We start from the raw sequence: 27,496 nt of genomic DNA, 5'->3' as shown, positions 1-27,496 counted from the left end.
GGTGGCATGAACCCAGTGTTCTTAGTGCTCCAGGGAGTCAGAAATAACACTGAATATCTTACCTGACTCCATACTTGTGCTGAAGAAACAAAATAGCAAAAGCAATCCAAAGTAAATGGAGAATCAGAATAACAGACTTCAAATTATACTACAGAGCAGTAGTACCATTTGGTACTGACACAAAAACAGACACAAAGCTCTTTGTCTGGAACAGTACAGAAGACCCAGGGAAAAATTCACATACAATCTACAAAGTTTCTGACAAATGAGCCAAATTATACAATGAAGAAAGACAGTTTCTTCAACAAATTGTGCTGAGGCTGCAGGAGAGTAAAAACTGTATGTCTGTTTCTCAACATGTATACAAATCAACTCCAACTGGATCAGAGAACTAAAAGCACAATCTGAAACTTTAAGTCTTCTGTAGGAAAAACCTTAGAAACGTACAGGCAAGGGGATTTTTTTCTGAAAAAACTACAGGTGCACAGATGATGGAAGCAAGAATTAAGAAATGGGACTATATCAATTTAAAGAGTTTCTGTACATGAACAGAAACAATCATGGAACCAAGTAACAAACCTTAGAATAGATAAAATCTTTGTCAGCTATTCAACAAGTAAAGAGTTAAAATCCAGAATATACAAAGGACTCAAGAATTTAAACGAGCAAATAATCCAATTAATAATCAGGCAAACTAAACAATTCTCAGAAGTGCAAACAGCTAATAGACACATTAAAAATATTCAACATAGCCTGGCGCTGGTAGCTAATGACTGTAATCCTAGCTACTCAGGAGGCTGAGATCTGAGGATCTTGGTTCAAAGCCAGCCCGAGCAGGAAAGTCCATGAGACTCTTATCTCCAATAAAAACCACTAGAAAACCAGAAGTGGTGCAGTGGCTCAAGTGGTAGAGCACTCGCCTTGAGCTGAAGAGTGCAGGGACAGCACCCAAGCCCAGAGTTCAAGCGCCACGACCGACCAAAAAAAAAAAAAAAAAATCAACATCCTCAGTCATAAAGTAAATGCAAATCAAAATCAAACTAAGATTCTACCTAACCCTAGAAAGAATGACATCCTTCAAGAAAACAAAAACAGCTGGGCGCTGGTGGCTCATGCCTGTAATCCTAGCTACTCAAGAGGCTGATATCTGAGGATCGTAGTTCAAAGCCAGCCAGGGCAGGAAAGTCCATGAGATTCTTATCTCCAATGTATCACTCAGAAAACCAGAAGTGGTGCTGTGGCTCAAGTGGTAGTGCGCTAGCCTTGAGCTGCAGAGCTGAGGGACAGTGCCCAAGGCCAGAGTTCAAGCCTCATGACTGATAAAAAAGAAAAAAGAAAACAAAAACAATGCTAGTGAACATAGAAAAAAGAAATCTTCATATGCTGTTGGTGGAAATGTATACTAGTATAACCACGAAGACATCAGAATGGAAGTACCATTAAAGACAGAAAATAGATCTTTCCTATGACTTCACTATATCTATTGGGTATTTATGCCAAGGACAGTATATATACCAGATTATCTCTGCATATTTATGGTAGCATATGGTAGCCTTGTTCACACAGCCAAACAATAGAATCAGTGCCCAACAAAAGATGAGCAGATAAAGAAGATATGGTAGGGGGCTGGGAGGATGGCTCAGTGGTAGAGTGCTTGCTTTGCAAGCATGAGGCCCTGGGTTCTATTCCTCAGCACCACATAAGCAGAAAAAGCCATAAGTGGAGCTGTGGCTCAAGTGGTAGAGCTCTAGACTTGAACTGAAGAGCTGAGGGACAGCACACATGCCCTCCTACAGACCAAAAAAAGAAGATACGGTATACATAAACTATGGAATATTACATAGCCATGAAAAAGTAAAGCACGCCATTTGCAGAAAAATGGATGAATATAATTGGAAGACAGGTTGAGTAAGACAAGATTATATATAATATACATATTATAAACTATGTATATTTTCACTTACATGTGAAAGCTCGACCTAAAAAAGATACATAGTCATATATATGCACACACATATATGTATATATATGCATGTATATGTATGTATATATATGACTATATATATGTATACTCAAAATACATAATTACATATACCCATAAACACAGCGCATGAACCTAAGGGAATACTTAGTAAGAGAAGAAGGGAGTAAAGAAAAAGATAGAAGGTGAATAATTCTGAAATACATTGTTAGTGTGTATAAAAACAGCATGGAAAAACCTCCATGAAAAAAATCTCAGTGAAAGCTCTTGGTCAATAGGGAAACTGGAGGTAAAGGAAAATATACTCTGTCTGGAGTAGGTTCTAGTTAGAGGGCTGGGTTAATGAGGATGAAGGAGTGTTCCAATTATCAAAATGTATCATTTTCAACTATGAAACTAGAAATTGTTCTAGGAAGAGGGCAGAGTGACCGTAGGAATGAGATTGATTGGAATTCATTTTAAACGTGTGGAAATGGAAAAAGTAAAGCACCCCTGAGCAACTTTTAGTTCATATATGTATGTATATGTATGTATATATGCATATATATTGGTTATGGGGCTTGAACTCAGGGCCTTGGCACTGTTCCTAAGCATCTGTGTTCAAGACTTTGAGCCACATCTCAAAACTTCTAGTTTTCTGGTGGTTAATTGGAGATGAGTCTCACATACTTTCCTGCTCAGGCTTCCTTTGGACCATGATCCTCAGATCTCAGCCTCCCAAGTGACTAGGATAAAAGGTGTGAGTCACTAGCACCTAGCATGAAATTATTTTTTAAAAAGACAAAACAAACCTAGAAAACAACTCTACTTGGGTGGAAGTTGAAGGACCCACAAGGGCACTTTGGTTCCTAATAGGCAATCAATCAATAGGCAAAGTAGGTTATTACACAGTCTGCACTGAAGATCTGGGCTTCAAAGGAAACTGGGATTCAATACAAGAGCTGAGCAGAACGGTGGCTGTTGTGTCTTCTTCGTTTTCCTGAGTTTTGTGGGAGTTTTAATGGAAAATTTGACCCAAATTAGGTAGCACATATAATGGTCCAAACCTTTCAGCATAGGGAATGTGGTTCATCAAGTGTCACACCAAGGGCTGGGAAGTTGCCTCAGTGGTAGAGCCCTTGCCTTGCATGCCTGAGGCCCTGGGTTCGATTCCTCAGCACCACATAAGCAAAAAGAAAAAAAGCTGGAAGTGGCGCTGTGGCTCAAGAGGTAGAGCGCTAGCCTTGAGCTGAAGAGCTGAGGGACAGCGCTCAGGCCCAGAGTTCAGGCCCCACAACTGGACCCAAAAAAAAAAAAATGGTGTCACACCAAGCACCATGTTCTGCTGAAGTCTGTCTTGGGACAATAGAGATAAGGTATGTATAGTGAAGCCAGGCTGAGACAAGAGGATCACAAGTTCCATACTGGCCTGCTTTCCATAGTGAGTTTGATGTCACTTGGGATTCACAGGGTGGGGTGAACATTTCTCAAAAAAAAAAACATGAAAAATAAACAAAAAGCTATGAACAATACTGAAAAAAGTTATAAATACTTCCTATAACTGCCATCTGCTCTGAAGACCAGGAGTGTAATAGTATGTCTCTAATGATGTAATAATATCCTTAACACAAGCAGGAAAATAAATGAACACACAAACAAAAATTTGTCCATTCGAAGCAAACACCAAGAGCAAGAACCCAACTTTTACTAACAGAAATTCAAAACATTCAAAGGTTCCAATGCTTTTTCTAAGCCTTTGAAGGTTATTCACTACACTAAGGCATGCTACAAGGCTTCTGAATTATCCTGTCATATTCTGAAATATAACAGATAGTGCTTGCTTCTTATTGATCATGTCAAAAACAGAATTATATATCTGGAGAGCCATCTCTGTTGAGATAGTAGTTGATTTTTTTCAGTGCACTCTCAAGGTGTACAGTTAAATCCTGGCAATTGAATCTGAAAAATACAAAGAAGGGTAATTACGTACAAGACAACCAAACAACAAATTACTTGGGAAGCAGTGTGGGACATGAGGAAGGGGACCACTACCTATATGTTCAAACAGTACCAGTCATCCAAGAAAATAAAAAGACTGTTAACTGAGAATTAATGCTCAGTCTAGCTCAGACTGCAGTAAGGTCAGACAGCTTAGTGGGTCTGGAAAGCTAAGTCAGGTTTAGAAGACACCAACATAAATATCATTCAAGTCAACCTCAACTCTGTGTGAGAGCCAGGGATTTGAGCAGCTCAGAGTAGGATCTGTTCTTATACTTTTCATGCCTAGCATGGTATCATTCCGGTGGCTAAAAGAAAAACGGATAGCTGGACACCAGTTACTGATACTTATAATTCTAGCTGCTCAGGAGGCTAAGATCTGAGACTCACAGTTCAAAGCTAGCCTAGAAAGACAAACCTATAAAACTTTTTTCTTCAATTAAGCACCAAAAAAGTCAGAAATACAGGTATGGGTCAAGTGGTAGAGTACCTGCCTTGAAAAAAAAAGCTCAAGGACAGTACCCAGGTCCTGAGATCAAGCCCCAGGACAGGTACAAAAAAAAGGAAAAGGAAGATGTACAATTCCTACTACTACCCACCTTGCTGCTTCTCTGATAGCATGTAGCACAATTTCTCTTTTCATTTCCAGAGGTCCCTGCACTTCATCAAGCAACTGGAAGATATACTGATATCCTGCAGAAATAGAAAACCGTTAGTGGTTCTCAGAAATAAAAAGAAACACAAGTCAATCTTGTTAAGGGCCTGTCTCAGTAACTATGATGAAGAATATTACACTGTGTGTATATGCTCATGTGAATGTATTTGTATGCATGTTTTAAACGCTTATATTGAGGTACTGTCCCATAGCTAATTACCTAGTCTTGTCAACAATAACCAAGTAAAATCAGAATGGACAGAAAAAAAATCACTTTCCATTGAAACATTTTTAGTGACAATAAAGAACATAAAATTGTATGAAAAATGTACTCTGGCAGACTCTCTCCTGAGGCAGTAGCAAACTAGCCTACATAATAAAATGATAGAGTTTCCCAAAGTTTTTAAATCATGAGCCATTGTCCCCCTACTTACCATATCCCAAGTTCTGAATTTCCTTCTTGAGTTCACGTTTTATACTAGCATTGAGTTCCTCATTTTCTGCTGTCAATGGATCAGGAACCACTGTCAGTTCAGGCATCATTTCAACTTCTGAGTCACCTGTGGAGTGGTCTTGAGTCAAATATCCTCCCTAATATCTATATAACCTGGTGATGCCATGTTACAGAAGCAACCCATCTCCACTGCTACTAGGGGAGTGTCCACATACAGAATTCAATCGACTGGGGGGAGCACTACCTCCTGCCACCTGCTTAAGCTTTGATGGAACACTTAACCACAAAGAGCCTTCATGTAGGCCCTCACCTCTCTCCATGAGCTGCTCATGGGTATCTTGGCTACCAGCAGCACCTGCAGACTGAATGGAGAGGATGGGCTGTGAGGTGGGAGGGTTTCATGGCACCACCGGCACCTTGGGCATGTCCCTCATGGGTTTGCACAGAAAATGCTCATGCTTGAAAGTTGACCTCAGCACAGAGATTAAACTAAATCCTCCTGATGCCCTTTGGCTCCATGGATACATGCAGAAACACAGGTGGACAGAAGTAAGAAATCAACCCCTCAAAGATCTCTGGAATCTATTAACTGTTGTCCTGACACAATTTGATGCAAAAAAGCTTAAATCTCACATGATGTCCAAATGCCAGTTATTTGCATCCCATTACCCCAAATTCCATGGTGTAAATGATTCTGCTCCTGCTTTTCTTCTGTTTTAAAGTGGGGATTTTTTTCAGTCCAAGTCTGACATCACTATTCCATTTACATATATTCTGCTGTTCCTGGGATCACGCTAGAAGCTGGGATCAACAGTGAGCAACAAAGGCAGGAAGCTACTGTGACCCCTACCTTAATGCCACATCTACTGTCATCGTGGGAAAGTTGAAATGAAGTGCAGTACCTAGCAGCACACTTGTAGCTGGACTTATGCTAGTGTGAGAAGTGAGAAGTGAGAAGAGACATGGATAAGAGCAGAATTTATGTTCACAGCTGCCAATGAGTGGTAGGGCCTGATTGGAGATGTCCTCAAAACAGAGTCCCAGGATGAGACACAACTGAACACATGCAGAGGAAGGGGGCTAGGATGTGGTGATGGCCAGGGTAGCAGCCATAGTGGAAAGAAGCAGGGACCACAGAATATAGGTGAGAGGCAAACTAAAGAAGGATATTGCCAGGATTCAGGGAAGAATGGATGATAGGCCCAGGAGGTTCATAATCTATAGACCATAGTGAGGATTCAGCTAGTGTTGTGAATACTTAGAAGCATGGAGGATGAATATTGTATATGATAGGATCTGATATGGTCTCATCACATCCTTATTTCATTATTCTAGCAGAAGGATAAGAGAAACAAATAGGAACAGATTGGTCAGACAACTATTGTTCCAGATAATTAGTGAAAAGTCCTGCTAGAGTGGGCAGAAAATAGAGAAAAATGTGTCATTTGTAAATCACTACCATTAGATTAGAGGTGAAGAAAAAGTGGAAAGCAAGAAAAGACGAAGACATATGAATAACTTAAACAAGGAGGAAGAAGTCTTAGAAAATTGTCACAGAAGTAGGAGTGGACAACTGGGCCAAATACTACTGATAAAAGAATAACAATGTCAGTTCAAACTGTGAGCCTTGTGCACAATAGGTGCTTTGTGAAGGAGCTAGATTACACCGGGCAGGAGAGGTGATGATGCGGGGGAGATGAAGTAGAGAAGATGACCATGGGCTGAAGAGAAATGCACTGCTTTCTTGTGTGAAAGCAATCCCTGTCCCACATGCAGAAATCTCTTTATGTTTACAGCATGACTCAAGTCTTTCATTATATCAGAGGTTTTTCTCCTTTTGCAGACATGCAAGCATCTACCCACCCACCAAAGATATATTTACCTTCTGTCTTTTCCTTAGCTGAGGTCTCAGGCTGGACTTCTACTTCTACTCCCTGTTTATTCTTGAATATCAGCTCTTTGGTTTGTTTCTCTTTAGTAGATGATAGAGGAACCATGACTTCTTCATTCACTGGATTCACTTCACTTGTGAGCATTTTAGGATTGTTATCTGCTTTATCAGCCATTATTTCCTGGAAAATAGTAATGGACATATTCCATTCATAATAACATTAAACTATCAGGAAACCACAGAGACACAAAAACATGGCAGAACAGGGCAAAGTGACTCAAAGTTCTTAACTCTTATGTAAGAGAATGAAGAAAGATTGTTCAGAAAATATCGTAAATATACACAAATGAGTTTTATTCAGTCATAAAGAAGAAAGTGGATGTAACTGTAGATCATCAGCCTAAGTGAAATGAGCCAGTTTCACAAAGCAAATACTGAATTTTTTTCACATAGACAGAATTTGGGGGAAGCAAAAAGTCACAAGAGTCAAAAGGGAATTATTAGGGTGTAGAAGGAGAAAGGGGTCCAGGACAAGGTGATATATCTCTGGAAATGACATAGTGGAACCCATTATGTGAGTGTAATATACACTGATAGATATAAGGAAAACAAAAGAAGCTCAAGTTAAATAGACACCTATGCCTACCAATGGAAATATAAATGCAATTGAAGGTTAAATGCAAAAACTTAACCATGGTCTTAACCCTGGAAATATTTATTATCTCAGAGACCACGTTTTCTACAATGAACAAGACTACCACCAAAAACAGAAAGCCATCCAAAATAAGACAACACTTCTAAATGAATTCAACTGGGAGCTTGGTGCAGTAGTATTTACACATACCACAGTTCCTAGCTGCTCCAGACACTAAAGCAGGAGGACTGTTTGAGTTCAGTTGTTAGAAACAAGCCAGGCAACAATTCTCTTTTGTTAATCTATAAAAGGAATCTAAGTTAAAATCAGAATATGCAATTGTGCATGAGAAAATATTGCAGCACTGAGCTGTTACTGCCATTAAAGTAGAAAGTATAAGTTAGAAGACATTTTATGTATTACATGCCAATATTGGAAAGGAAGCAGTCTGAAAATCAGTATGCTCTAGAGCCTTAGGAGTACAGATTAAAAAGAGTATATCAGTCCCAAATAGAAGGAAAGTGGAGGGATGGACCTTCATTTTGTTTTTTGTCTTGTTCTATTCGTTTTTGCAGTGCCTGAGATCAAAGTCACAAACTACAGCATGTAGGCTAGTGTTTTATCCCTGAATCCATTTCATCCTAGTTATTGCTAATGTGATGGCAAACTAACGAGGTGAAGGGAAGAAAGAATAGTTCAACAGGACAAAGTGGGTCTTCTGAAACCTGAACGTGGTCAAACTGGGGGCAAGATTAATCAAGGAAATGTTGCCCTGAAAATTAATAATATTAGGAAAGAAAGGGGAGACATAGAATGGAACCAAAGAGGTATAAAGGAGGGAAAGAAATCTTAGGGAAAAGAATTCATTTCTGTTTAAAAGTGGCCAAAAATGAGTCCAGGCACCAGTGGCTAATGGCAATAATCCTAGCTACTCAGGAGGCTGAAATGTGAGGATGGAGGGTGAAAGTCATCCAACCAACTAATGCAAGAGACTCCTATCTAAAATCATGAAGAAAAAAAACCACATGTGGAGGTGTGGTTCAAATGGTATAGCACAAACAGCGAGCAAGAGTCCACAATGTCCAGAGTACAAGATACAAAAGAGGCACAAAATAAGGGGGAAAAACTCTTAGCATAAAATGGACACACATGGGCTGGGAAGGTGACTCAGTGGTAGAGTGCTTGCCTTGCACGTATGAGGCCCTGGGTTCGATTCCTCAGCACCACATAAGCAGAAAAAGCCGAAAGTGGAGCTGTGGCTCAAGTGGTAGTGCGCTAGCCTTGAGCTGAAAAGCTGAGGGACAGCACCCAGGCCCAAAGTTCAGACCCCACGACTGACCAAAAAAAAATAGACACACATATAGAGAATTAAAATATATGAAATTTACCAGTATAAAACAGAAAATGTAAATATGCTTGTATCCAATTAAATATTTAAAATTAACAATGAAACGTTCTGAATTTCAATGAAATCTGTTGAGGAACAGCAGGCTGGAAGTTGGGAAAGAGAAAGGAATAGATGGGTTTATTTTGATCAAAATAAGTATTACCAAGCAGAAACAGAAGCATTCCTTTCTAGAAAACTTCCACTAAGAAGTCCTGGAAATATTCAGGAATTACACTAAGTTATTTAAAATAGAAAAAAAAAATCATAGAGTTAGCCACACATACTGTGAATACAATCTAAGCATTAACATAGAACAAGGAAGTTTAAAAATCTACCATAGGTCATGATGTGGCTTGAAAAGAGACAAACACTATTTTAAAAGATTAGCAATGAGCCAGGCACCAGTGGCTCATGCTTATAATCTTAGCTACTCAGAAGGCTGAAATCTGAAGATGAGGATCAAAGCCAGACTGGGCAGGAAAGTCCATGAGACTCTTCTTTCCAATAAGCCACTGAAAAACCCAGAAGTGGTGTTGTGACTCAAGTGGTAGAGCACTAGTCTTAAGCTGAAGAACTGAGGGACAGCAACCAGGGCCAGAGTTCAATCCCCATGACAAAAAAAAAAAAAAGATTAGCAATGAAAAATCAGAGAGTATATTTAGAAAAACCTTCTAGTCAAGGGGCTCAACTCTGTAATTCATTTGGGAGAACTAAAGTTTTAGGCAGGTCTGGGAAAAAAAGTTATGAAAACAACAAGTTAATTACAAGCTGGGCCTAGTGGTGCTAACTATGCTTCCAAGTTAAGAGGGATGCTTAAATAAGAGGACTGATATCCAGCCTAGGGAAAAGAAGGGGCATGGCTCAGGTTGCAGAGACCCTACCCAGCAAGGAAGAGGCCTTACGTTCAAAGCCCAGTACCAACAAAAACAAATGAATATATAAATACATAAAGTCATATATATCAAGTCGTGGTGGAGTTTAACTCAGGAGAACAAGGCTGGTTTAACATTCGCATATCAGTCCAAGTTAACTAGATCCACAACAAAAATGCAAGGAAAATAACAGCATTCTTTTTTTATTGTCATTAACATACATGGTAGTTATAACAAGGGGTCTCTCTTTGAGAAGTTTACACATATGCATCTAATGTATTCCAACCAGTCCTACACAGTCTATGCATCTCACAACATCATCAATTACAAAGGTGGATTATATTTCAACTCATATTCATGCTTTAAAGAGATCAGCAACTTGCATAACAGGTAACAGCACCATGTTTCTAAAAGTAAATTTGGATGACAAAATTTTGTATTTGCCAGTACAGGGGTTTGAATTCAGGATCTTACAATTGCTGGTCTCCTTAACTCTTGCCCAGCCCTCAACCACTTGAGCCACACTTCTAGTCCTAGTTTGTGCCACTTATTTTGGTGATGGAGTCTCCAAGATCTTTCTGCTTCCAAACACAGTCTTCCTGATCTCAGTGTTCAATGTAACTATAAATACAGGCCTGCCTCAGGAGCAGTGGGACAAAAGAAAAGTCTAGAAAAATACCAAGGCAAATGCAAACAAGGATATCTAAGATACACAGATATAGATAGATAGATAGATAGATAGATAGATAGACAGATAGATAGATAGATAGATAGATAGATCTGTGTATCGGTGTCCTCCAAGCCCAGCATGTCCAGGGGAATATAAAAGTGCACAGGTTGTAAAAGAAAAAATACATTTTAATTTTTACACGTGGCTAGATAACAATACTCAAAAGGACATAAATCTATATACAAGTGGTAAACTATCTTGCCTAGTTTCTGGACCTAAGGACAGTAATCAAAACCCAACTGCTCTTCTGGGTAATAATGACAAGGCCCTAGAAAATAAAAAAAACACTGAAAATGAAGCCCAAATATTGAAACCCTAGGAGGGAATAAGATGAAAGTGGTGCTATATCCCTCCAAGAAACACATAAGCCATTATACACAGAAACAAGCCTTGGTGGTAAAAGGAGAAATATTTTACCTTGGGTGAAAAGAATCCTTACTAACTCACTCTGGTCAGCCCTCCACCCTGCCCTACAATGATTTTAGGAGTCTATAGTTTACAATCTCACCATTTTAAATTTGTTTCAACATCAGCAACTGAGAATCAAGACTACAGAATTCAAAGAGCTTAGGAAACCCAAAGGATCTTATAAAGAAAACATCACAGTTAGAACATACACCATTAGATATGGTATTAAGTGCAAAAGGCCAAGTAATGTTGATTTTCATTACATTGCATATGTCACTGGAGCCTGGAGAAGTGAACACACAGTAGAACAGAACAGAGATTCTGGGAACAAATACAGAAATACAAAACAGTTAAATTTGTGACCTACAGACCACAAAAGTCATTGTAGGAAGGATGTTTCTTTTCCTTACCAATAGCATAAACATCTTGACCCTTACTTTGTGGTAAAATTAGATTATTAAAGATATTACCTTCATAGATTTAAAGAATTTTAAGAAAATAAAAGCTCTAATCACCAATACCTTCTTTAGTTAAACTAGAGAACTCTCTTTAGAGACTGTAAAAGCAAAATATGTAATTGCAGTTGATATGCAAAAACTCATTTTCGTAGGTTTAAATGTAGTATGGGAATCCAGAATACATGAACAACTACCAACCATTTTTCTTTGACAGTGCTGGAGTTTGTATTTAGACCCTGGCAGGTGCTCTATCATTTAAGACAAGTCATCAGTGGTTATTTTAGATTTGTCTTTCAGATACAATCTTGACATTTTAGCTTACAACTGGCTTCTCACTGCCATGAGTGTATCTAGGTCTTCCTCTACTAGGGTGTCAGGTGTACTCTGCCATATCCAATTTATCTGTTAACATAAAATCTCTCTAATATTATGCCCCAGAAGGTCTGGAACTAAAACCCTTCAAATCTCTGCCTCCCAAGTAGATGGAATTGTAGTCCTGTACCCCCCCACCCCTCCTAGTACTTTACAATACAAAGTGCCAACAAAACTGATGCAAGCTATCATTAAACAAACAGACCTTCTCTATTACTACTTCAGGCCTGGAACCCAGATTGTGAGTAGGCACAGAACAGAAGTTGAGGCGAAATGTTAGGCAGACTCTATGTCAAGTAATAATCATGATGGAACTCATTATTTCACTGAGAGGCACAGGTGGGAACATTACATTCCTTATCTGGCCCAAGAAAAAAGTAAGATCCCTCTGAAAAAGAACTAACACCCAAGCATCAGAGGAATTGTCCTGGGAATAGTTCATATCTTAGAATACCTCCTGCGTGGCTAGCTCCAGACTGTGAGTACTACTTTACCTCCTATCAAAAAAGAAAGAAAGCTGGGTGCCAGTGGGTCATGTCTGTAATCCTAGCTACTCGGGAGGCTGAGATCTGAGGATCACGATTCAAAGCTAGCCCAGGCAGGAAAGTCCTTGAGACTCTTATCTCCAATAAACCACTAGGAAACTGGAAGTGGCACTGTGGCTCCAGAGGTAGAGCACTCGTCGTCTTGAGCTGAAGAGCTGAGGGACAGTGCCCAAGCCCAGAGTTCAAGCCTCACAATGGAGAAAAACAAAAAACAAATAGCCAAAAGATTCACAGTTAGCTGAGTCAGAAAGAACTGCAAATGTAGGCACAGCAAGAGTGACAGCTGCCTAAGCAGGATGTGCTTACAAGTTAGAGGTGATGCCGGAAGTTCTGCATGTTGCTGAACACACATTCACAAGTAGGTGCCAAGAGCCATTGCAGAAATGCTAGACTGAGGGCTGGGAAGGTGGCTCAGTGGTAGAGCGCTTGCCTTGCATGCCTGAGGCCCTGGGTTCGATTTCTCAGCACCACATAAGCAAAAAGAAAAAAGCCGGAAGTGGTGCTGTGGCTCAAGTGGTAGAGCGCTAGCCTTGAGCTGAAGAGCTGAGGGACAGCGCCCAGGCCCAGAGTTCAGGCTCCACGATCGGACCCCCCCTCCCCCAAAAAAAGAAATGCTGGACTGAGTGCCTAGAGAACACATGTCTTGTCACTAAGGGCAAGCAAGCCAGGAAAGTCCCCACCTCCCTGCTAAACCCGAGACCAGGTTCCAACGCAAACATCTGCCCTCTAAGCTACAGTGCTTCATTCTCAAAAATCTTCTAAGATGTCAACACAACCTTGAAAGTCCATTCCCTGGCAGACATAGCTCTGCTGGAAGCATAGGGGTCTTACTCGGCAGCTGCCCCACCAGATAAAGCTCTCCCAACCTCAAACTCACGAAAGATGCATTGCCAAGGATTCGGCAGAAACACGGACTTCAGCACCCTTTTGTGCCAAAATGTAATGGTGGAGGAGCCACGCCCACTTTCCAGGCATTGCCGGATACCAGTAACCACGTGACGGAAGCTAGGGGCCTGAGGAGCCGCCAATATGGAGGAAGAGTCCCAATGGCGGGAATATTTGCAGAACTGTGCCTTGCCTCCCTCCCCCCATGCTCTGAAACCTCAAAGAAGGCATCCCCCCACAAACCAGAGCATCACTCCTGAAAGCCCTAAGAGAACTGAGCCCAGCCCCCGACCACAGCCCCTCAGCCCCCACGACACAAACAAAACCCAGGGCGCATGGGAAACCCTTCTCCTCCTGCATGCGTACACAGGTATATTGGTATTGCAGAAACACTAAGCCGCCAAAAAAACGCCTAAAACATAGGGAACTCCCTTCCCCCTCTAAGGCATAGCGAACTCCCTACCCCCCATCCCCCCCTGCAACCCCTGGCACGTTGTCTGTCTATACCTGAGGCAGACACACCTTAGGACTGGTATCAGAACCCCAGGGAACAGATTCTAACCCCCTCTGCATTCCCAGTGATGAAATACTGACCTAAAGTTAAGAGTCTGTGAGCACCTCTAAAGTGGCCCGGCAGCTATGCACCTCACTTCCAAAATGGCGGGATAGCTTTGTACCTCACTTATAGGCGGACTTTCTAGGACCCACCTTCAGGGTACAGACAAGGCTATGCACTCACACATACCCTCTAGGGGTCTGGGGTAGAAGTGCAGGGCTACTCTCCCAAAATACATTTTTGTTATTGTAAAGATGATGTACAGAGTGGTTACAAGTTATATAAATCAGATAATAGTTACATTTCTTTTCAAAGTCATCCCTTCCCTCACTTTCTCCCAGTTTTTTTTCCTTGTGTCCCCCACACAAGTTGTATAATTTATCTACACCATAGTGTCTACTAAGTTCCACGGCTACATGTTCACACCTTGCCCCACCTTTTCTGTGCTCTCCCCTCACACAAAACAGATACATTTACAAACAAGACAAAAGGTACAGAAAACAAAAACGGGAGAAAAAAGCTTAACAAATAGTGATGTTGTTATGGATAGAGGTTGTGTGTGTGTGTGTGTGTGTGTGTGTATGTTTGTGTGTGTGTGTTTGTCAGTCGTGGGGCCTGAACTCTGGGCTTGGGCACTGTCCCTCAGCTCTTCAGCTCAAGGTGAATGCTCTACCTCTGGAGCCACAGCGCCACTTCCAGTTTCCTAGTGGTTTATTGGAGTCTCACAGGCTTTCCTGCCTGGGCTGGCTTGGAAGCGTGATCCTCAGATCTCAGCCTCCTGAGTAGCTAGCCCAGTGGAGTTTTGAGGAACGCTCCAACTAGGGCACGGCCACTCTCCCCCCCCCCCCCCCCTCAAGTGGCTGGTAGGATACTTATGGTTAAGCTGCCCTAGGGTGAAGTTTTTGGTTTCAAATTTAATTCACAACTGAACACTAGGGTGAGAATAAGGTGAGAATAAGAATTTACAACCTCCATGCTTGCAAGTTTTCTTGTGACTCTCCTAAATTTTATCAGTAAACACTCTTGAAAGTTTTCTACCTTTGTGTCTGTTTATGAACAGTTTTTATGAGAACCAGCTGGGAGGGAAAGCCCGTCCCACGTTGATGTCACACCTGCATGGGCCCCCGCCACTGAAAGGGGTGGAAAGTCCCATCCCATGCTTAGGTCATCACGCCCCCTGCTGGGGGTGCCGGGCATCAAAGGGCGTCAGGTGGCGGGTGTCTGGGAGGGTTGGGCCACGGGATATAGAGAGGCAGGGGGTTCCAGGGAAGAGAGAAAAGAGAGAGACGGGGTTCTGGGGAAGAAAGAGAAGAGAGACAAAGATAGAGGGGAGAGGAGAGCAAGAGGGGAGAGGGAGAAAGACAAAACCCCTGAGGAGCAGGAAGCTGACATCACTTCTATGCATGCCAGGACACTGGAGGGCAGAGCATCAAAAAGGCGGCTTTTGGGTGCGGGCCACTGGATATAGAGAGCATAGAGAGAGGAAATTCTGGGGAGGAGATAAAGAAGATGAATCAACACAAGAGACAGGCAGCAAGGGACGTGCCTCGAGGACCAGAACAGTGCCAGGCTGAGGGGAGATCTGGGCCAGCAGAGTGACTGGAGGACAGGCCTGGGAATTCCCGGCTGGCTAAGAGGCCTGAGAAAGCCCAGGCTGACCTGAAGGGACACCTGGGCTGGCAGAGAGGTCTGCTCAGAGCTGAGAAGCCTGAGGGGCCCTGGGCTGGCTGAAAGGCCTATGGAAAAGCTTGTGAAGAGCCAAGAGGCCTGCAGAGATTGGAGAGAGGCCTGTGGAGAGGTCGAGAAGCCTGCACAGGGCCAAGAGGCCTGCGGAAAGGCCTGAAGAAGGGCAAGAGGCAGAAGGGTGTAGAGGCGAGAGGCCCACTGACAATTGGAGAGGTCCGCAGAGAGTCTTAGAGGCCTGCAGAGAGTCATAGAGGGCTGCAGAGAGTCCAAGAAGCCCACAGAGGATCAGAGAGTCCGTCAGAGAGTTGGAAGAGGCCCGTGAAGTAGAGATGCCTGTAGAGAATGGAGAAGCGAGGCTTCTAGGAAGGAAGAAAAAAAGGGAAAAAATACGTACCCTTGGAGGTTGCGGCTGCTCCTAGTACTGAGACAACCTAGGATAGGGTTGCAGACCAACTAATAAAACTCCTTTGTCACCTTTAACTGTGCCTTCATGGATTTTCTCATTTACAGGTTATTACAGAAGGGAGGAAAGGAAAGAAAAAGAGAGAGATGGGGGGGAGGGAAGTGAAGAGGAAAGTGGCAACAGGTGCCTCCCAGAGCAGAGAGGCCCACAAAGGCATGCAAGGCCTGTGAACAGCTGAGAGACCTGCAGAAAGCAGAGGCCTATGAAGAATAAAGACCTGTGGGAAGGAGGAAGGAAGGAAAGGAAAAAAAGAACTCGCCCCCTTGGAGGCTGCAGCTGTTCCTGATTATGAGGTTGGACAGAGCAGTTGCAGACCGACTAATAAAACTTTTTTTTAATTGTGAAAATACTGTACAGAGGGGTTACAATTACATGAGCAAGGTAATGAGTACATTTCTTATCAAGCGTTGTTGCCTCCTCCCTTCCCATCTAACCCCCCCTTAATAAAACTTTTAACCATGCCTCCATGGATTTTCTTGCTCCCAGGTCATTACATTTTCTTGTTATATTCTCTAACATATGAGACAAGATTGTCTTGAAAATTCCCAGATTCATATAATCCTCCTGTTGTGCTGTTTAAAACTACTTATATTGTGATAACTTGTTATAGTAGCAAAAGGAAAGATTAGCACAAAGAGGAAAGATGATACCATTTTAGCCAAAGCCCAAAGAGCTGCTTTCAACTGTAGGAAAACCCAATATTGGCCAACAGACACCTCCAGAAGCAATTTCAATCTATTTTGAATGATGGAATAAGGACTTTCATTTCCAATCAATCTGATCATCTTGGAGGTACAAAAAGAAACCTTGGTGCTCATGGGGGGGGGGGGAGGGAAGGGCGTAAGGAGAGGAGAGAAGGGAGGGGAGAGGGAAAGGGAGATGAGAGTCACAAGAAGAGGGAACAGCCTCCCTGGGTTTGGACTGCCACTGCAGAGGCATGGCATCCTAGTCACCATGAAAACAGGCCCTGCCCCAGCCCCTCAGGCCTGTCTGACCACTGGGTAGGTGCACAGCCCCCTCCATGCATGAGCAGTGCTCCTCTGAGCCAGTCAGCCCGAGTCTCTGTGCCATTGATGCAGCTGTCACTATGGCCCATTACAAAGCCACCAAACTGAAGTGTGAGCAGTTCTGGAGATACTTGAAGTCAGAGGTGCTGGACACACTGACCAGGGTGTTAGTAGTCTTATATGAAGAACTAGAGGAACCTAATAGTGCTTTGGATTTTTTAAAGCATCGCTTAGGAGTTGCCACCCGAGAAAATACAGAAATAGAGCTGCTTTGCTCATTTCTGCTCATTGGCAGAAATGAAAGTAAAATATGAAGCTTCTGTAGAAGAAAATAAAAAACTGAAAGCAAAGCTTGCTCAGTATGAACCACCTCAGGAGGAGAAGCAGGCTGAATAGGATTCTTCTCAGTTGAAAAGACACTGAAAAATGGTTTTGTATGACTTGAATAGTTTGCATAGTATATACAAAGTAGTTTGTATAGTATATAAACTTCTAATATGTTAAGTTCACTTATCAGAGTTTGTTATTAAAACATATTTAGAATCATTCATAAAAACTCAATATTACATCCATTGGGTCTTAAAGCAGGAGAACCCAAAGGAAATTCTGAAGGAAACCTAAATGCCAACCAACTAATTACCTTAAAGGACATTCTGTTTTATTAATCTGGTTGAGAATTATGGTACTGGTTATGGTTTAGCCAAGGAATTTTAGCAGAGAGATAGATTTCTTGGTTTGGTTCAGGATGTGAGCATAGATACAATCATTCTTTACAATGATGATGACAGTGATTATATTCCTTTACGCAGCTGTAAAGTTGTGTGATGTAAGATGCTTTTGCATGAGTTTCAAGGAGTCTTCTGCTGTTTATATAATGCAGAACGAATAACTCCTTTGCCACCACTTTGCCTTAGAGAATGTATGTCAATGTGAACTTTGACATGTTTCCCTTGTATGCAATCATGCTCTGTCACAAATGTTGCCTTTGCTCTGTGTTTTAGTGAGTCCTAGCTGTACATTAGCCTTGTTTGCTTAATGATGCAGTTATCATGATTGCAGTTTACATAATTTTAAACAGGATCACATTGATATGCTGCCTTACCTAACTGCTAAGTTGAGCACAAAACAAAGTTAATAGAATTGGGGGCCCAGGCACAAACTGGGATGGGAAGGGAAATGAGCCATATATAACGGAAAACTATAGGCTGTGAATTTTTTAAAAAGAAGAGTGAGAGGGACCTTGTGTTTTAAGAAATATTTGATTAGATTATCTTCACATTTCTGAAAGAGGTTTTCTGGACTACAGGGAAGTAACATGATAGGAAGAAAATAAAATTGCCTATCCATTGAGTGTTGTGTTGAGACACCACTGTTCCTTAGAAACAAAGGAACAACTAAAATTACTTAAACACAAACTGAGAGAGCTTCACCACTGGAACCTGTGTATAAAAACATTCTGAAAAGCCCTTCAAGTTGACCAGTGTTCCTGGAGTGCACCTAACACCAACACAAGCCTTTGTGTCCATGACCCTGAAGTGAGAGTTACCTCATTGACATCCCTGTCTCTGAAGTGTCAGATTTGAGCTAAACTACTTTTCTTCATGGGTTTGCATCTAGCATAGGTTTTCTTAGGAGTGTTTTCACACTTGAGTCAAGTGAGCTACTTTCCTAAATAAATCCCTTTTTGTCTTTGTCTGTATATATCCCATGTAGGACAAGTCCCTAGAGACATGGCTAAAATAGAACCAGCTTTTGAGCTGGGTCTCATGGCCATTGCTATAATTCCAACATTCAGGTGAGACTGTCACAGATGATAGCTGGCTCCAGAACAACTTTGAACAGAAAGAGAAAACACAGAGTGGAAGGAAATGAAATGAGGGAGGAGAAGGGAGGAAGGTAGAGAGGAAAGGGTGAAGAGGGGGGAAAGGAGACAAGAATGCAAGAAGAGAAAAGGTCAGAAAAGAAGAGGAAAAAAAGAAATGGAAACCAGAAAGGTGATAAAAAGAAGCCTTGAGAGGAGAAAAGAACAGGGAAGTGAAAAAAGGAATGGGTTGAAGACAAGAAAGTGAAGAAAATGATAAGAAAGTAATGATAAGAAAAGTAATTTTTCATGTGTCACTTTGGTACCATATCCCAGAGTGCTTAATCAACTTCCAAGGGGCAGATTGTTTTGCTCTGCTTCCATCAGAGAAAGGTACTTTGTTATATACTTGAATAGACAGCTACTCATAGTGGATTTAAATTTTCATTGCCATTCATTATGCTTTGGAAAAATCATTTGTCATCTTAAGAAGGGCCAGGATGACCAGCATAGTATCTCATATTACTTCTCTTCTAAACATGGTACTTTCTTCCAGGAAATGTGCAGTGATAGACTCATGGAAACACTGTCATACTTCCCACTGTCCTGAAATAGCTGCCTCAAACAGTAGCATGATTGTTTGAAGCTTCACCAACAGTCCTAGCTTTGTCAATTCTAGGGTCTGACCTTGGGGCCATATGTTCCCTAAGCAGGTGCTCTACCTCTTAAACTACAACTTCAGTGAGTTCTAGCTTGTGACATCAGTGCTCTGGGCTTCCTGAGTGAGGGAGAAAACTTTCTTATCATGAGCCATGTGGAAGTGCTTCTTCCATAGTCAACAACTTCAGCAAGGAAGGGATAAGGTAGAGGGATTCCTTTTGATATTATTCTTCCATATCCTCTAGCAAAACTTTCATTTTCAGCAACTTTTGCCTGTGAGCTCACAGGCCCTTATTTTGATGTACTATTACAATTTGTACTATTACAATAGGGGCAAAAAAAGAGTTGTGAATACTCTGTTTCAATAACTGGGCATAGTGTCATTCCTGTATTCCTATCCAGTGGAAGGACAATGACTGAGATAAAGTAATATGTACTTGTAATCCCAAGTTGCACAGAGAAACACAGTAGAATGATCTCATCCCAGAACAGTAATACATAAAACTAGATAAACGTTGAAAATAACCAAAGCACAATTGGACTACAAGTGTTGCTTGAGTAATACAGCACCTTCCTTCAAAGTCCAAAGTCCTTAGTGAAATCTCCAGTATGGTAAAAAAAAAAAAATGCTGCTTGGTGTGTGAGTCATATTTATGTATGCCCTAGTGTAGCAGTCAGAGGCTGAGGTGGAAAGATGGCGAGTTGGGGCCAGAATGGGTTTGATGACAGCTTCCTTGCCAGGATGACCTCCCTAGCAGAATCAAGTCACGTACACAGAAAAATAGTTACTGCCTCTGTGTGGATACTGAACATCTTACCTGGGCACTTTGGGTTACTCATAGACAATCATGAACAAAATGGTTTACAATGGAGTCTGCATTAAAAACTCCTGGCTTGAAAGAAACTGACTCCAAACAAGGTTGTGCTTGCAAACACAGTGCCAAAGCAACTTTTATTAACAGAAATTCACAACAGTTATAGGTTCTACTTCTTTTCCTTAGTCTCTGTAATACAATTATCATAACATGCTAAGAAGTTTCAGTATTACCTTGCTACTTTCTCTAACACAGCCAATTACTTCTGCCTTTTTACTGATCAACTTTATAACAGGGTTATATATTTTGGTTCTCATTATCCCTGCTGGACAGGAAGACCATTAGTTCCATAGCTTTCTTAGAGTTGTTAATAAAGTGTTCATTTCTGAATCTGAAAATAAAGAGAGAGATCATCAACCAAAAGACCTAAGGAAAGAACCAATGAGTCTGTAAGCACTGTGGGACCTGGGGCAGAGAAACCACCACAGACATGGAAGTAAGGAGTCTTGTTGACACAGTAAATGTCACAAAAGCAATGACAAAGACTTATTTAAGAATAAATGCCAAACTCAGGTCAGCTCTGGAACCCAGCAAAACCAGACAGCTGTATGAGTGAGGGTCACCGACTGAGAAGCTCAGTGAAAAGGGCTGTTCTATATACCTCTCACCTGGCCCAGCTGCAAAAAGAATATAGACAGTTCCTATTGCCGCCCACCTCATTGCTTCATAGATGGCATATTCAACAACTTCCTCCTTGACTCTTGTAGGTCCTTCCACTTCCTCAAGCAACTGGAAGATTCTTTTATAAGCTGAAGAGACAAAAAAAACAAAACAAAACAAAAACCTCAGTGGTTTTCAAACATGAAGAATACAAGACAATCTTGATGAATGCCTGTCTAAATAACATTGCATCCTGGTGTACAATGTTAGTGTGGGGATGGGGGTGTAGGGGTTTAAAAAAGTTCAGTTCATACTAGCCCATACTTAATGAGCAAAGTCAAATGTGATTCAGTAAGATTAAAATAAAAAAGAGCAAGAAAGATCTACTGGGATGCATTAGTCACAGTACAGAGGAACCAATGTGAATTATGTAAATATGCAAATCTGGCCTTCCTCTCCTGAAGCAGTTGACCACATGACTATCTCCCCCAGTTTATCATTAACCATTCTTACTTTTTTCCAGCTGCTGAATTTCCATCGTGAGTTCACTTTTTATAACAGCATTGATTTCCTCAGGTCCTGCCAATAAGAAATTGATAAATATAATGGAAGGGGTAGGTTTACTGGAGGTGAAGATGTTGAAGTGAGGACTCAGCTCAAGATGCACTGTACACATAAACTTCTTTGTTAAATGGCAAAAATACTTCAAAACAATCTAAATTTAAGCTAACTAAGGGAAGGAGTGGGTTGGGAGGGGTAGATAGGAATGTTGAAAGGGGTGACACTGGTCACGATGTATTGTACTCATTAGGCTTTGGTGAGTGGAAACTTGTTTGTACAATTACTTAAAAATAATAAAGATGCTTTAAAAATTCAGGCACTACAGCTGATACAGACATTGCTTCAACTTCTGAGTTACCTGTGGAGAGGTTGCTGCTCAGATCCCCTCCCCAAAATGTTACCACCATCTCTGAGAAGCAAACGGTTTCTGCTGCTACCAGGGATATGTTCACACACAGAGAATCCAGTGGACTAGGGGGAGCACTACCTCCTGGCTACCTGCATAAGTTTTGATAGAAGACTTTTCCACAAGGAGCCTTCATGTGGGCCCTCACCTTCCTCCATGGGCTGCTCATGGGCGTCTTGGTTGCCAGCAGCACCTGGAAACCAAATGGAGAAGATGAGCTGTGAGGTGGGAGAGTTGCATAGCACCACATGCACCTTAAGGTGATCCTCATGGGATAAACTAATTGATTTCAGAAGATGAGTATTCCAAGAGAAAAAACTCATGCTTGAAAGTTTGCCTCAGCTCACAAATTAAAAATAAATCCTCCTGACAGCCTCCGGCTCCACGAATGCATACAGAAACCTAGGTAGACAGGACAACCAAGAATCTACCCTTCACAGATTCCTACGACCCATACTTAACTGTTGCCTTGAGACAATTTGCATGCAGAAATGCTGAAATCTCATATATCTGAAATTAGCATACCATTGCCCCAAATCCTATGGGGACAATTCTTGTCACACTTACTTCTGGGTCAAATTACACCCCTATGTCATTTACACATACCTGCAGTTCCAGACACCCAGTAAGAAGCTGGCAACCAGCAATGAGGAACACAAGACAAGAACTACCTCTTTGTCCTAATGCAGCTTCCATTGTCATGGGGGGTGATATCCAATAGGAAGTGCTCAGTGGGAAGATGCATGCTCATAGCTGGTATCAAGTCGGTTAATAACAGATTATGGATGTGAAAGGAAGCAGTAGAGGGAATGGCCATAGCTTTCTAGTGGTGGCAGTCCTTTCTAGGAAGTGTCCTTGAAAAATCCAAAGAGGAGACAAAGCTGGCTTTACCACATCCAGTGACTGAGTGATAGGATGTGGTGAAGGTCACAATAGAAGCCACCAGACAAAGAAAGAGAGAACCCAGAGTGAAGCTGAGAAGCGAGAGAGAATGGTGGTCCAGGAAGTACACAGTCTGTGGATCTTACTGTGGTCTCAGTTTAGTGCGTGGAGGATTGCTTTCAGCATAGCCTGCAGTAGCATAGTCTAACCACTTGTTTCATCATTGTTGTGGAAGGCTAGAGTATATATCTCAGAGGCAGGATTTGAAAGGAGACTGAGCAGAAGAGAACTGCTGGAGCTAACTGGTGATATGCTCGAATGTGTTAGGAAATAAAGAACAATATGTGATATAGAAGTTATTACAAATTTGGTGCTGGCAGGTCATGCTTGTAATCCTAGCTAATAAGAAGGGTGAACTCTGAGGATCACAGTTCAAAGCTAGCCTGGGCAGGAAAGTCTGTGAAACTTATCTCCAATTAAATCACAGAAAAACCCAGAAGTGGCTCAAGTCATAGAGTGCTATCCTTGAGCAAAAGGAGCACAGGGACAGTGTTTAGGCCTACAGTTCAAGGCTCAGGATCAGCAAAAAAAAGGTTATTAAAATTGCATTAGAAGACAATGGAAAAGTCCAAGACGGACATTTTGGCCAAGATGCCAATTTTATCTTTCCTTATTTTCCACTAAGAAATAAAACAAGGTGAATGGAAGTCTTAGAAAGTTGTCACAGAGGAGGGAGTGGACAACTGGAAAAAATACTGCTGAGAAATGAATGGTAACATCAGCTCAGACTGAGTCTTGTCTGTAAGGTCCGCTCCTGGATGGTGAGCAGACTCCACCCTCCTCGCAGCAAAGTCTCCGCCCAGTACCTGCGTTACCTAGGCAACTGGCACACCTGGAAGAGGTCACATCTGCATCCCCTGAGGTCATATCTGAATTTGATGTGGCCACACCTTTCTCCACCCATACCCTAGATAAGGCTTATCCCAGGGCCAGACTACCTCTTTCCCAGCCGTGTGGAGTGCCAACCTGGCCTGGTCCCAGCAGGTCTACTGAATAAACCTACCCCTTACCTGAATACCATGTGCGTGGTGCTGTTCTTACTCGGCCACCTCTTTTTAAAAACCTAATATGGATTTTGTGTGGTGAATAAAGCAGGATCCCTTGTATTCCACCAGGCAAGAAAGCTAATGATGGGGGAAGGAAAAGTATGAGCAGAAGGTGACCATGGGCTGAAAAGAAATGCACTGGGTTCTTGTGTAAAAACTTAATCTGCGCTATGTTCAGGGAGTTCTTTATGCTCATAGCAACTCCCAGGACTTCCATCCTTTCAGAGAGGTTCTTTCCTGTTACAGACATGCAGGTATCTGCCCACTCATCAAACATATGATTACCTTCTTCCTTTTCCTTGGCCAGGGTCTCAATATGGGGTTCTTCTTCACTTGCAAGTTGATTTTTGAATGGCAGGATATTAGTGCACTTCTTAAGTGGTTGCGAAAGATCCATGACTTTATTCATTGTGTTCCCTTCAGTTTCAGGCTTTCCCAAATTTTTACCTGCTTCATCAGCCATTGTTTCCTGGAAAATAGCAAGTGAGAGTATTCCATTCATGATATCATTCAATTACCATACAACTAGAAACATGACTGAAAGCTTCCAGGGCAAGATGGTGAATGAGAAGTTTCCTCCATGTAGCTGTATCATTACGCAGTAAAAGTGACTTCTCTGAACTGTAGTAATTCCTAAGAGAATGTGTAGAAAGATTGTCCATAAAAACAGGGCAAGGGCTGGGAAGGTGGCTCAGTGGTAGAGCGCTTGCCTTGCATGCATGAGGCCCTGGGTTCGACTCCTCAGCATCACATAAGCAAAAAGATAAAAGCTGGAGGTGGCACTGTGGCTCAAGTGGTAGAGCGCTAGCCTTGAGCTGAAGAGCTGAGGGACAGCGCCCAGGCCCAGAGTTCAGGCCCCACGACCGGACCCAAAAACAAAAAAACAAAAAACAAAACAAAAAAAAAAACAGGGCAAATATTCACAGAGGTATTTTATTGAGCCCCAAAGAAGAATGTTATGTTGTTGGCAGGAAAGTGGATGGAACTGGAGATCATCAGGTTCAAGAAAAATAGCCAGTTTTGCAAAACAAAGTGTTTTCTCATATATGTAGAATTTAGGGAGAATAAAATATGTACATAAAAGAGGAATTATCAGAGGTGTATAGGGAAAAAGGGGGAAGGGCAGGGTGATATACCTATCTGAAAATGTCATAATGACATCCATTACCATGTATAATTAAAACCCCCCAAAAGAAATAGAGAAAGTAAGAGTGAGCTTTGGTCTTAAAACTTATGGCAATCATCAAAATAAAAATTCAATTACGGCCTAAATGGAAAAATAAAATAAAAATAGAGCCTAAATGCAAAAAAATGCGACATATTTAACTATGGAAATATTTATGTTCATGGAGGTCATGTTCTCTATGTATAATACAAATTGGCATAAATGCCACTAAAAATACAGATATTACAAATATATTTTTAAATAAACACAACTGAGAGCCAGGTGTATTGGTGTACACCCAAGTTTCTGCTTGCTGCAAAGGCTGAGGCAGGAGAATTGTTTGAGCCCAGGAGTTGGAAGCCAATTGTGGTGAATAAGATTGAAAAATTTTTAAAACTTCAATTGAAAAAGAGGAACATATTGCATCATCAAACTTGCAGGGTACCGTTTCATGGAAGCAAAAGGTTTTCTTATTGTTTCGGAAAGAAGTCTGAACACTGATAAGCTAGATAGCCTTAGGAAGATAGAAGAGCAGATCAAGCCCAAATCCAAAGAAAAGTGAATGAAGGAACTTCATTTTTTTCTTGGTAGTATTGAATATTAAATCTCATAAGAGATTATTTTAAATGATACTTAAAAAATCCTGGAGCTGAGTGCCAGTGGCTCAGGCCTGTAATCCTAGTTATTCAAGATGCTGAGATTTGAGGATCACAATTCAAAGCCAGCCTGAGCAGGAAAGTCTTGAGGTTCTTTTCTCCTTTTAACCACCAAAAATCCAGAAGTAGAGCTGGGATTCAGGTGTTAGTGCACTAGCCTTAAAAAGCTCAGACACAGTGTCCAGTTCCTGAAGTCAAGCCTCAGGACTAGCACAGAAAAGAAAGAAAAGAAAAGGAAAGAAAAGAAAAGAAGAAAGAAAAGAAAGGAAAAGAAAAGAAAAGAGAAAAGAAAAGAAGAAAAGGAAAGAAAAGAAAGGGAAAGAAAAGAAAAGGGGAGGGGAGGGCAGGGAAGGGCAGGGGGAAGGAGAGGGAAGGCAGGGGGGAAGAGGAGGGGAGGGAAGGGCATTTGAGGGGAGGAAAGGGCAGGAGACCTGAGGGAAGATTGGGGGGAGGGGTGTTAGGGGAGGGGAGGGAAGAGCAGGGAAGGGCAAGGAAGGGAAGAGGAGGGTCCTGGTGCCAGTGGCAAGGGTGTGGAATCTTAGCTACTGCTGAGACTCAGTTGAAGCCAGCTTGGGCAGAATATTCCATGAGAGCTTTTCTCCAACTAACGAACTCAAAGCCAGGCTGTAGGCATAGCATAAGTTGTAGGGTGCCAGTAAGCAAGCAAGCTAAGCAAGCAAGGGGCCCTAGGTTCAAATCTCAGTGCCACTTATAAATAAATAAAATTAATGGGGTCATTGCTCAAATAATACCAAGAGTGAAGCTTGGACGTGAAAAACAGTTCCACAGAAAAATAAAACGTATAAGTAAATAAGTAACCCATATATATATATATATATATATATATATATATATATATATATATATATTCATAGTAAAATTCAAGGCTGGTGGCACAGACTGGTTCAGTATTTGAAGATAAGTCTGTATTCACCTCATCTGGAAAAAAATGCAAGGAATCACACCATCCTTTTTAAAGATATGTTACATCTCAATTCCTATTTGCACCTAAAAATGAACAAAAACTTGGAAAATAAGAAACTTCCCCAGTTTTCTATTTTAAAAAAGTTCAAAGACAATTTTTTTTATTTTCCATATAATAGGATTTGAGCTCAGAGCCTCAAAACCATTTGACTTATTTTCTTGACTGTCAATGTCAATGGCATTGATAGTACTGATCATGTAGACTAAGTCAAAATTATATTTTGCCTATGCTCTTGTGACTCAAGGCTATGTTTTGCTTCTCTAACCTTTCTTGCTTGCTCTTGTAAACATCACCTATGTGAAACCCCTTCTTATAAAAATCCCCCATGAAAAGCAAATGGGGCTGTTCTCCAGCTCTGTGAGCTAGGGACAGATGCCATGTGGCTAATAAAAAGCTTCCAGCCAAATTGACTGAGTGCGGGCGACTCCTTTCATTGAATGTGGTTTTGAGTCCCACTGGCGACAGGGAGCTGGGATATTTTAGGCAGCAGGGAAATACAAGTGTCAGGGCCTTGAAGGAAAAAAAAATGTTTCATTCTTCACAGATTATATTTCTAGGTAGATAAACTACTCAAAACGATATTAATATATTATGGCTAGCAAATGACTATAGCCAAATTTCTGGACCTAGGAATGTTAATTATAACCCACCTATATTTCTGGGTAATAAATGATCACTAAAAGTTAAATTACCATTAAAAATATACCCCAAAATTGAAACCACAGAAGTAAATGGAATAAAAGCTTTGCTACAGCCATCCATGAAAGGGACAAACTGGCAGAGAAACTGAACTGCTGTGTAATTGAAGATGAATATTCTTTCCATGGATGGAAAAAGT

At 41.4% G+C, this 27,496-nt stretch overlaps 2 protein-coding genes and 1 pseudogene across 2 annotated transcripts in view; 1 reads left to right on the top strand and 2 right to left on the bottom strand.

Annotated features, from left to right (window-relative positions):
* Positions 1-3,642: 3,642 nt before the first annotated feature.
* Positions 3,643-13,913, bottom strand: LOC122123117 (integrator complex subunit 6-like). The gene is made up of 5 exons (XM_042697516.1): positions 13,844-13,913; positions 6,950-7,139; positions 5,048-5,173; positions 4,558-4,651; positions 3,643-3,919 (listed from the first exon to the last, which is right to left on the bottom strand). The coding sequence occupies exons 2-5, from the start codon at positions 7,131-7,133 to the stop codon at positions 3,829-3,831; spliced, it is 495 nt and encodes a 164-aa protein (XP_042553450.1). The 5' UTR covers positions 7,134-7,139; positions 13,844-13,913; the 3' UTR covers positions 3,643-3,828.
* Positions 13,914-17,041: 3,128 nt separating this feature from the next.
* Positions 17,042-17,401, top strand: LOC122123118 (annotated as a pseudogene).
* Positions 17,402-24,162: 6,761 nt separating this feature from the next.
* The window catches only part of Sage1 (sarcoma antigen 1), a 64,470-nt gene continuing 61,136 nt past the window's right edge, over positions 24,163-27,496 (bottom strand). The window contains exon 18 of the mRNA XM_042697512.1: positions 24,163-24,321. Coding sequence (XP_042553446.1) covers positions 24,258-24,321 — 64 coding nt within the window. The 3' untranslated portion in view covers positions 24,163-24,257. The remainder of the gene's footprint in view (positions 24,322-27,496) is intronic.

Source organism: Dipodomys spectabilis, unplaced genomic scaffold (assembly GCF_019054845.1).
Source record: "Dipodomys spectabilis isolate Male_0828 unplaced genomic scaffold, ASM1905484v1 ptg000221l, whole genome shotgun sequence".
Lineage (NCBI taxonomy): Eukaryota > Metazoa > Chordata > Mammalia > Rodentia > Heteromyidae > Dipodomys > Dipodomys spectabilis.
Note: the sequence above shows the minus strand (reverse complement) of the source record. Positions and strands in the feature narration are given on the sequence as shown.

What these genes read in the sequence shown, in the direction of transcription:
- LOC122123117 (XM_042697516.1), bottom strand. Translation starts at nt 7,133, where the DNA reads ATGGCTGATAAAGCAGATAACAATCCTAAAATGCTCACAAGTGAAGTG. An exon ending in AGCTAAGGAAAAGACAGAAG is followed by an intron (nt 5,174 to 6,949) that starts GTAAATATATCT and finishes ACCACTCCACAG; the next exon opens with GTGACTCAGAAGTTGAAATG. An exon ending in AATTCAGAACTTGGGATATG is followed by an intron (nt 4,652 to 5,047) that starts GTAAGTAGGGGG and finishes CTATTTCTGCAG; the next exon opens with GATATCAGTATATCTTCCAG.